The sequence below is a fragment of the Anopheles marshallii genome, chromosome 3, assembly GCF_943734725.1.
Source record: "Anopheles marshallii chromosome 3, idAnoMarsDA_429_01, whole genome shotgun sequence".
Lineage (NCBI taxonomy): Eukaryota > Metazoa > Arthropoda > Insecta > Diptera > Culicidae > Anopheles > Anopheles marshallii.
This window is the reverse complement of record NC_071327.1, coordinates 63,011,592-63,021,497: the sequence shown is the minus strand read 5'-3', so window position 1 is coordinate 63,021,497 and position 9,906 is coordinate 63,011,592. Positions and strand designations below refer to the sequence as shown.

The window sequence follows — 9,906 nt, the reverse complement described above, 5'->3', positions numbered from 1 at the left end:
TGTACAACATTAAGGTACTCTCGCGTTTTCGCCGGCTCAAAAGATCTTCTGGAATTGGGGTAATCAATGTCATTCTCATGACGTGACTAATTTGGGATTTATTGGACCTACCTGAGACACTGTTCAGGGCTTATTGCTCAGAGTTGTTAGGAGCATACGAAGAGAAACGGAATATCCTGCCGTGTAGGTCCGATAAAAGGGCCATGTCTAAATGCGGGTTTGCATATATGAATACTGAGACAATTAAAGTTCCCCAAAGTCTCTAGCATTAGTTCCAACAAACTTTGGAATTATATATCTGATTTTTACCAACTAGCCACAACAGATGTACCTGTAGTTTACCATAACGAGCTGCGGTCAGACAATGTAGCATAAACAGTAGTGGCAAAGCCGATCGTTACTTAAAAACACATAGGAATTTTATTTACAAACATGCTACAACACGACAAATTAAAAAGCAGTCTACGCTGTTTACAAACCACCAACCGTCGGACACGCGTGCTCACCGTTCCCAATGCACGCTGCATAGCCTATCAAGTGTGGTATTACATTCTGTTCGTACATTCCGACAAACAGGTGCGACCAGGGTCCGTACGCAAACAGCGCCACATCGTCACCGCCGTGCGTTTCGTACTTCATCGGGACCACCTTCGGGAACTGGAACTCCTGGTCCTTTATCATCGATTCGGTAATGTTTGGTCTCTGGCCCTTGGGACCCGGTTGTGGCCCTCCCGGTCCATTCGCGTACGTTAGCGTCGTGTACGGTTTCTGGTCACCATCGCTGATCTGGCTGTTGAGGCCGAGAATATCGTTACCACGTGCCGCATAGCCCGATAGTGTCATCGTATGCGAATGGTCCGCCGTCACAACGAGCAGTGTGTCATCCGGGCTGGTGAGCTGACGTGCCACCTGCACCGCTTCGGACAGCTGCACCGTCTCATCCAGCGATTTACGTGCCTTGGTAAAATGATGTGCCAGATCAATTTTGCCTCCCTCCACAAACAACACATAACCCTCGGGGTACTTCTGCAGCGTTCTTATCGCGGCATATGTTAAGTCGCCCAGCGTTGGATCCACTTCCGGGCGGGCGTCTAGATGGAACTTCAGGTGGTCCGCACTGAACAGCCCTAGCAGATAGTCGACCTCGGTGAAGTTGAGAGCCATCAGGTCCTGCCTGTTTGACACGTACCTTGCGGTACCGAGTGGTTTTCCGTAATACCACTGAGATATCAGATTGGCCCCATCTTGCCTCTGGCCGCGGTAACCTTCTTCATCCTTCATGGTGCGTGGAAGAAACTTACGACGGCCACCACCAAGAATGACGCGCAGGTTTTTGCCCGTATCGCCGAAGATCAGTTGCGACGCTATGTCTGGGCACTGGGCCGGATCACCACCAGTCCGTGCTACATCGGCATCGCACTCCCAATCACGACTGGCCGTGTGTGCGTAGGTGCCGGCGGGACTAGCGTGCGTTACACGTGTTGTCGTTACGATACCGGTCGCTTTCCCTGCTGCCTGCGCCCAGGCCATGATCGATTGGACGTGGTTGCGCGGATCATTGCTGGCGGCACAGTTACCATAGTTGACGGCTGCCGTTACACCGATCGTTGCATAGTTGGCCTTCACGCCACACAAATAAGCCGTCGCGGTGCAAGCCGAATCCGCCACCTGCTTGTCCACACAGTAGGTCTTGTAAAGAAAAGTAACATAATCCAACAGGTTACACATCAGCAATGTAAATTTGTATTTTTTGTCACGTTCGAGTTGTCGTACACTTGTTTTCGATCTGAAGATCAGTTGTATGATCAACTCCATTTTTCCTTCTTGCATGGATACTTCTATCCTCATTAATTTGAAATAAACCTCCAGTACAAAAAATATTGTACAGTATCATAACAACATTATTTGCAATTCCACCTAAATCGTGCTCACCTTCACAAGACCAACGTCGGGAAACTCTTCAAACGACAGTTGGCTTTCCTCGCCCGTATGGCCTTGCTGTTGCCCGAGATACATACGACTGGCAGCAAGGGTCGGTATCGACATACCATCGCCGAGAAAGAAGATCACATTTTTGGCAATGTTTAGGTTAGGCTGCCTCATTACATGTTCCTTTAGCTTCAACTGTGCGCCTATGTTCCAGTACTGAGCCGTTTGCTCATATTCACCCGCCGATATAAGACGCTTCTGTCGATGCCGTGCTTCATTGGTGGCTTCATCGTTTGCTTCCGGGGTGGAACGTTCCCCGCCAAAGGTTGCTGCCGGTGGCGGATGAACTGCAATGAGCAAACACCCAACATGATCATTTGTTACCGATCGCATTGATCGCTTCACTTATAATGAGATCAAACCCCAATCGTACGCACTGCCGCATCTGCTAAATTGCCCGTCATGCTAATGGAAACCACACCATCGCCCATACGTACCACTTTCACTTTCAGTAACATTTGCACTGGCGGCAATTGGCTGTAAGTGAAGAGAATCCGCTTGTTCGAGAAGTTCCAGTGCGATCGAATGATGAAGCTGGTGTGCGCACACGATCACGATTAGTACCGCAAGGGTATTAATGTACACAAATCGCCCCCTCATAGTAGACTAGAACAATATGGCAGGATGTTTTCAATCGAACAACAAACAGAAAAGCCCAACCGCAAAGATCACGAAGGTCTGGGGAAGGATCACTGGCGCAATTAAACAGCGTATCGCGAATTGTTAAAGTGACCACTAGACTTGGCTAAACAACAACGTGCTCGACGGTTGGCTTCGCGAATACAAATTACGCTACGGCTGTGATCAGCTAGCTGCTGCGGTCCATCCGCTACCCACTATGCTCCCGTAATGATATCGATTCGTCAGCCAGAAGGCACGTATATATGCAGAGCTGCGTGCGGTTGCGCCGAGTAGTGATGCTACAATTTAAAGGATCAGGGAAGTATGTGAGGGAAATTCCTTGAACTAGATGCAAGACTTAACCCATACCAGCATATTTGATGAATTTAAAGCAGTTGCCGAAATTGAAATGGAATTGGTTATTTCGCTCAAGGTTCCTTTGGCAATGACTATATGGGGAAAGCTTTACCATTATTCATGTACTTAATTTGATACTACGGCTTATCAACATTTCGAAATTATCGTAATCGGTTTACAAAGAACCAAGCAGTGAAAAATACAAAACGAATAACGTTCTGAACGTATATTTTGCGGAATTTTGAAAAGTTTGTCCAGTTGATTTTATTTTCGCCCACTATGGCACAGTTTGACAGATGACAGTTGTGGGGGAAACTTGGTTTTGTTTTGAATAAAACAAACTCGTGGTTTTGTAAAATACACGCGAAAAACACTTGTATTGAAGCAGTATATAACATAACGTGGTTAAAATACATCATTGGGGGTAAGTATTGAACATTTAAAAGTTAAAGAGCACGTTAAACTCGATGCGATACGCTATTCAAGGTACCGAAACGGCTGCAAAGTGTATTTGGTTCATTCGTATAAAAGAAGTGAAACCCCCTGCTATTTTCTTCAACAAATGTATTATAATTTTATTCATAGATTAATATCATCATACAAAGTGAATTGCGGTGTATTAAAACAATGTTAATATTAGTTTTGCTTCATTCGGATATGTGTACTGCACCGTACCGGTACGCGCTTTTCTTCCGGCAGAAAACATAAACAATTAACCCTTAAAGAACCAACAACACCAAACATTCATACATAAGACAATTTATTTGAAGTGCTTGCAATACACAAAACATTACATCTAAATTTGTGGCGTAAAGCATGCCGTGGGATTTCTTCTGGGATATTTTCGTTATTCGAGTGGCACGCCGTTGAAAATTGATTTCGTCATGGTCAGGAAGGAATACAACTTACGTGCTAAACTTTTCCACGACGGGAAGATTCTATGCTACATTCTGCCTAGCGTTTAGTATAAAATAAATAATACTTGTTTTCAGTCGGTACGGCATCGTTACCGTACCAGGCATCTTCTGTCCTCTATCATCGATGAAAGGTAAATGCTTGCCAAAAACCCATGGCGGCACACACAGCGCGACCGTTCCCGATTGAATCACGGTCTATCACAACTGTTTAATATTCGAGCAACTTTTCGACTTGGTTGGTCTCGGATCCGGTTCATGCGGCTGATGTCCGTGCAGCCGACTGTACCCGTTGTCTTTAGCGCATGATCGCTTGACCGAATCGCATCGGTTGATGGTCGTGCCTGTACTTCCTTCCGTCGCCTCCCCATCCGGAGACTCATCAGCAGAGGAGGACGAAGTGGGCGGGGACGTGCGGGAAATGCAGGAGTTTGCTCGGCTTAGTCAATTGCTGGCCTCGTCCGTGCTGTCTGTGTCGTACGTGTCGTTCGAACTTCGCTCACCGTTCATCCTCGAGGCGCGCTGTAAACTCTCCAGGATGTCATCGGTGTCGATGATGACGATCGGTGTGCATCCGTCCGTAAGTTGAGAGCTGGCCGTATAAAAAACACAAATAATTAGTGCTCAGCTTTACTTTTGTAGAGTTCAATCCACAATCCACTTACCGGCTGTTTTGTCGTTCGAAAATCTCCCGTGAAACACTGCGCGTGAAGGAGAATCGCGTGGACATGCTGCGGGTAAGCTTCTTCGGCGGCTTTTTCGTCGCTGGAACAGGCTCACTGATTTCTTCCGGACATTCGGCAGCCAGCGTTTCTTCGGCGTAATTTTTAATTTCCTCCCATGCGTAATCTGTTGCCAGTAACGGAAATGACGCGGTAGGATGAGTATTTATCGTAAACAGAGCGACATAATTTCTACCGTCGCGCGTTATCATTAAAGGGTGTTACTTTGGCTGATAACATCGCTTCGGTACGATTGCATCATGCGAAGGGATTCCTTCGGAGTTAACGCTAACGAACACCTTTACAATCGCTTATCGCGAAACGGGCAAAAATCAATATCGAACAATTATGCTAATAGTGGGTGCAACAGTACGGAAACGACATCACGTCTCTGTACGGATAAGGCATACAACTGGCAGACACGTGTTGCTACTACCACACCGTGCGATTGTTCATCCCTAACCCTTCGCCAAACTTACCTATATGCTCCTCGGTCGCGTGTTCGTATGTTACACAGAAACGAATTATGTATTTGCCCCGCACCATCGCGGGAGTCATGTGGAATTTGCCTGACTGGTTAATCCTCGCCAGTAGATCCCGGTTGATGCGATCCTGTTGTCTGGAGGGTGGAAGGAGTACGGTTAAGATGGGATTATGGGAAAACACGGCGACAAACTTCTTACTTTAGTCGGAAACAGACGAGTCCCAGATTTACGTCGTTGCGCACCTCAAACCGATCGTCCGAGCTAACCAGGGACTCGAAGCGCTTTGCCAGCGCTATGTGGTTGCGAATGTATTTCTGCAGCCCAACGATACCGTACGAGCGGAACACGAACCACAACTTCAATGCCCGGAAGCGTCTGCTGAGAGGAATTCCATAGTGCCGGTAGTCGATCGCACTGCTATGATCATGCTGCAGATAAAGCGGATCCACGGCCAGTGCTGTCGTGAGTGATTTGACGTCCTTCACCCACATGGCCGAACAGTCGAAGTTTGTCAGCAGCAGCTTGTTTGGGTTGGTGTTGAACGAATCGGCATACTCCAGACCCTCCTTGAAGCGGCGCATCTCGGGCAGGATGAAGGAATTGCCCGCATACGCACCATCCACGTGGAACCAGATGCTACGCACCTCGCGACACACCTGCCCGATCTCGACGAGATTGTCGAAGACGCATGCGGACGTGGTACCGACGGTTGCAACCACGAAGAACGGTGTCAATCCTTGCGCCAAATCTTCCTGGATCGCTTGGCGGAGTGTATCGCCCCGGAACACACCCCGGCTGTCGGTGTCCAGTGCGCGCAACTTCACGATCGCCATCTTGGCCGCCTTCTCGATCGATGAGTGCGCCTCCTTGGAGGCGTACGCGACCAGCTGCGGCAGATAGACGCTGTCGTGCACATCGACGTGATTTCCCTTCAGCTCTTTGATGGCGCGGGCCCGTGCTGCCATCATGCAGACGAGTGCACACTCGGACGCCGATCCTTGCAGTACGCCACCGCCCCGCGAACCTTTCGCGTCGCTACGGAAGAAGCACGGCAGATCGAGTGCTTTCGCGTACCAATCGAGGACGATCGTTTCGAGCTCGGTTGCGGCCGGGCTGGATGCCTGATGGTGGGAAGAAACCACAACAAAACATGCACGATGAATGACCGATTGACAACGCAGCGACACGCTTGGTGAGAGCTGGGTAAATAGTGCGCGTACGATGCTTACGAATGAGGCGTAATTTTCCACTTACCCAGGAGAAACCTATTGACCCGATGGCACTGCTCAGCATGTCACCGAGAATCGAAGGATACGAGTTGCCGGCCGGAAAGTAGGCGAAAAAGCGCGGATGATTCCAGTGCACCATATTGGGCATGATCTTCGTCTCGACGTCATCTAGCATGCGCTTGAAATCTTCACCCTTCTGCGGCGCTTCGTCTGTTCGGGAAAAGAGGCAACGGTGCAACCCAGCACGAACGTGAATTCACGCACGGACCGGCCATCACCGAGACGATGATCTTTCGTTAGTGAGGCGTAATTAACGACGCTTGTATGTTTACACCCGGATCGGATCGGATTGTAATTTTAGCTGTTGTATGTTATAGCAGGCGTACGTATCGGACACCACGAAATGGGGGAATGGTGCGCCGCAAGGAACAAACCTTTAAGGGACTTGGTTGTTGTTGTTTTGGTATCGATGCATAAAACCGTACTCGGGGGTATTAGTTTTGCCCAGCGGAATTTGACTTTTGACCACTTTTACCAGTTTATGTGTTTTGGCACCCGCGTTTGCGGTAGTAACCATGGCAGGTCCGTTAAACTCAAATGATATTTCGATTCGCTAAACCTTAAATTTCCAACAATTCTTCCAATCAACATCAGTCTCTCAGTGCCTATAACTCTTTGCGTCTTTGCGAACAATTTTTTTACTTTAAATGCGATGTGCTAATTTGTGGCCGCCTATTAACACCACTGTATCGAGAAGAAATTGGACGTGAAATGTAAGTACAAGCAGCAGCAGGACATGATGATTCACGGTTGATTATCTCACACAGAACTCATTCATTTTAAGAAGGGCGTTGACGAAGTTGCAGAAAAAAAAAACGGTCTGAAAAATAGCGGATCGTAAATTGGCCACACATGAACCTGTCCTGTCCCGATGTGTTACTCTGCAAATATTTAGACTTCGTCGGCATCGGACGGAATGGACGCCGGGTGAATTCCCGCGCCTGTCAAGATATCCGGGACATTTCCCAGACTACGGAGCTGCTTCGTTGAAGCATTCTCGACCGTGTCACCGTCGGCACTAATCCGTAAGCGATGCAACAAAACACGACACTAATCCATTCGCTAGCTTCCCCGAAGCTCATCAACTCTACGCGCTCAAGCGTTAAATCAATAAACTATCGAGAACGCTGATGTAATCCGTCGGCTACCGTTTATCCGTCCCAGAACCGCATCCGGACAGCCGGACAGCAAACAGTCGATTTGATCAGGTAAAGGCTTGTTATTGTTTCACCTGTCGCAGGTTGCTCTCCCGCTTGCGGTGCAAAGCAAACGTGTCGGCCATTTGACCATTTCCAAACTCGGTTGCAAAATTGTCTGCCGTAAGCGTTATTTTTAACAAAACCTTGGGCGGGGAAAGACTTCACCGTTCGCTCGTGCAGCGGACACGTACGGAAGTGTCTCTGAGCTTTCCTTTCCTCGCAGGTGTCACTTTCGGCACATACGTCACGCGGTGCGGTATGTTCCGATCAGTGTTCATTGAAGGATCTGCTTAAAAAAAAATCGTTCAAGGTTGGCCGGTGTACGGGTGTGAGTCAGGCACAGTTTCGATCACGCGCGCGGCATTGTGAAACGTGACAGGTTACCGGCCGTACCGGCTTGTTGAAGCGTTGACCGGCAGGGCTCGTGGCTTGATGTTCTTTTTGTTTTCTACCCCCTCTAAAATGGATTACCATGAATGGGTTAATCTTATCCGAGTGGTTTTGCACCGGGGAGGGCTTGGACGTCATCGCCATGGACTGTACTGGATGGCACGACGTTAAACAAGAGGCCATACCAGGTCAACAGGCACTCGTGCCACAGAGACCCATGCGTAAGATGTGTCTGTGTCCCGGATGGGTGGGTAAGGCGTTCCATGTTTCGTTATTGGCTTTTTTGAAAAAAAAAACCACAAAGATCAATAGTTGGAGGACGATCACTGCAGTGCGTGACGTTAGCTTGGGTGCAGATTATCAATCACAATCATATCGTACAGATCGTGCCGCCAACCGCCACAGATCGCACGGAATCTCTCCGTTAAAATGTACGTCCATCACTGAACACTAGCAATTATCCAATTGCCGTCACAAACTTACGAAACTCAACCATCGAATCTGCCGTTGTACGTTGCCAGAGAGTTGTTAATTGAGCGTGATGTTTGTTGACATCTCATCGTGGGGACATTTCGAGCTTAAGCTTGTTAGGAGCCGTTTGTAAGGCAGGCACACTAATAACCACTAAGTATTCGGCTTCTACAGCCCGCTAATTGTGCTGTGTGGCGAAATAATGTGAACAGTTTGCCTTACCTGGCAATAGTTTACGCAGGAAGCCAGGATCCACCGTCGGGGCGACATCGCGCGTATCGATCGTCTGCCCATAGTCACAGATGTAGTCGATCATCTGTTTCCCGTACTTCCGGAACTCCTCCGTATTCATGCTGGCGATGTTTTGTTGCTGTTTGAACACAATGTTTTTTTTTCCACTGAATTCGCGCTCTTCACTATCGTAAATTGTACAATACTTCTCCTAAATTGTACAATTGATTCGTTCACTCGCACGTAAAACTCCTTCCTTCTCCTGCCTTAGCGAAAGATAATATTTAGGCAGTGACGGTACTGTTTATCAACTGCACCGCCGGGTTTGTGTTTGGATTTTGCATAAATTTGCACACTTCGCTCGCTCCGTTCGCTTGTCACACCCTGTTAAGGCACACACACACACACCCACACCCCCTCTTTGTGGTGGTGTAAATCCTTTCCACGATTGCGATACAACTGTTTTTCGCGTTCCGTCTGCGAACGTTTGAGCGTTTGGTACTCCTCTTCAGATCGCGCTTGGCGGTACGTGTTTGACGCGAGGTCCTCCTGCTTCTCCTTCTGTTTTTTTTTGTTTTAGCGGTAGCTGCGGACGCTTTCGTTTCACGATCGTGACTGACCGTGTTCGGATCTGGACGAAAGCTTTTTATCGCGTTGCGAGTGCGTCCCGCTAGGAACTCCCTCGACCGTAAATTACGAACCGGCGCGAACACTGGTGCGAGTGTGCGAACGAGAGAGCAACGGCGTGTGTGTCGGGTGCGTTTGGGGATAGCGATGACGTGAACCCGTCCGAATCGGTCCGACGAATCCGAGCGAGCCGGGAGCGGGAGGTTTGGTTTTTGACTTCGGGTTCGGCTTCCCATTGACTTGACGGGGCCCGTTCCAAAAAAAAAAAAACCCTTAAGACGAGAAAGTGAGAGGGATGGAGGGAGGGGGGGGGGGGGGGGGGGGGGGGGGGAGGGGGGGCTAAAAGAAGCTGGCAGCAACAAGAAAGGTGGAGCTGTTTGTTGTACGCATGACGCGCCCTTCTGGTAGGGGGTTGGCCGGTGGCCACACGTGCGGACGGAAGTACCCAACTCCACCCACCCGCTACGCAGCTAGTAGCTGTTGGATCGCGCGTAATTCGGTGGTCGCGTTACGCCTGTCGCGCTATCAGCAACAAGTGCGTGATCAGTTCTGTGCGGCGGGTCACATCTTTAAGTTGATTTTAACCCTGCATCTAGCCCCGGTTTTCGTGC

The 9,906-nt window shown here is 48.9% G+C and overlaps 2 protein-coding genes across 2 annotated transcripts; both read right to left on the bottom strand.

The window, feature by feature from the left end:
* Positions 1-471: 471 nt before the first annotated feature.
* On the bottom strand, positions 472-2,589 carry LOC128711403 (membrane-bound alkaline phosphatase-like). The gene is made up of 3 exons (XM_053806274.1): positions 2,427-2,589; positions 1,933-2,276; positions 472-1,689 (listed from the first exon to the last, which is right to left on the bottom strand). Exons 1-3 carry the CDS (start codon positions 2,587-2,589, stop codon positions 472-474), a joined length of 1,725 nt encoding a protein of 574 aa, XP_053662249.1.
* A 1,736-nt stretch (positions 2,590-4,325) lies between these two features.
* On the bottom strand, positions 4,326-8,789 carry LOC128710844 (aromatic-L-amino-acid decarboxylase). The gene is made up of 6 exons (XM_053805698.1): positions 8,660-8,789; positions 6,343-6,527; positions 5,287-6,209; positions 5,083-5,222; positions 4,547-4,730; positions 4,326-4,473 (listed from the first exon to the last, which is right to left on the bottom strand). The coding sequence occupies exons 1-6, from the start codon at positions 8,787-8,789 to the stop codon at positions 4,326-4,328; spliced, it is 1,710 nt and encodes a 569-aa protein (XP_053661673.1).
* Between the last annotated feature and the right edge of the window lie 1,117 nt (positions 8,790-9,906).

Bases quoted from the DNA above. Each gene is read 5' to 3' on its own strand.
- LOC128711403 (XM_053806274.1), bottom strand. From the start codon at position 2,589: ATGAGGGGGCGATTTGTGTACATTAATACCCTTGCGGTACTAATCGTG. The intron at 2,277-2,426 runs GTACGTATGGGC...TGCTCATTGCAG, and splicing joins TGTTACTGAAAGTGAAAGTG to TTCATCCGCCACCGGCAGCA. The intron at 1,690-1,932 runs GTGAGCACGATT...TTTCTTTACAAG, and splicing joins CCGACGTTGGTCTTGTGAAG to ACCTACTGTGTGGACAAGCA.
- LOC128710844 (XM_053805698.1), bottom strand. From the start codon at position 8,789: ATGAATACGGAGGAGTTCCGGAAGTACGGGAAACAGATGATCGACTAC. The intron at 5,223-5,286 runs GTAAGAAGTTTG...TCCACCCTCCAG, and splicing joins CTCGTCTGTTTCCGACTAAA to ACAACAGGATCGCATCAACC. The intron at 4,731-5,082 runs GTAAGTTTGGCG...TACTGGCAACAG, and splicing joins CGCGACCGAGGAGCATATAG to ATTACGCATGGGAGGAAATT.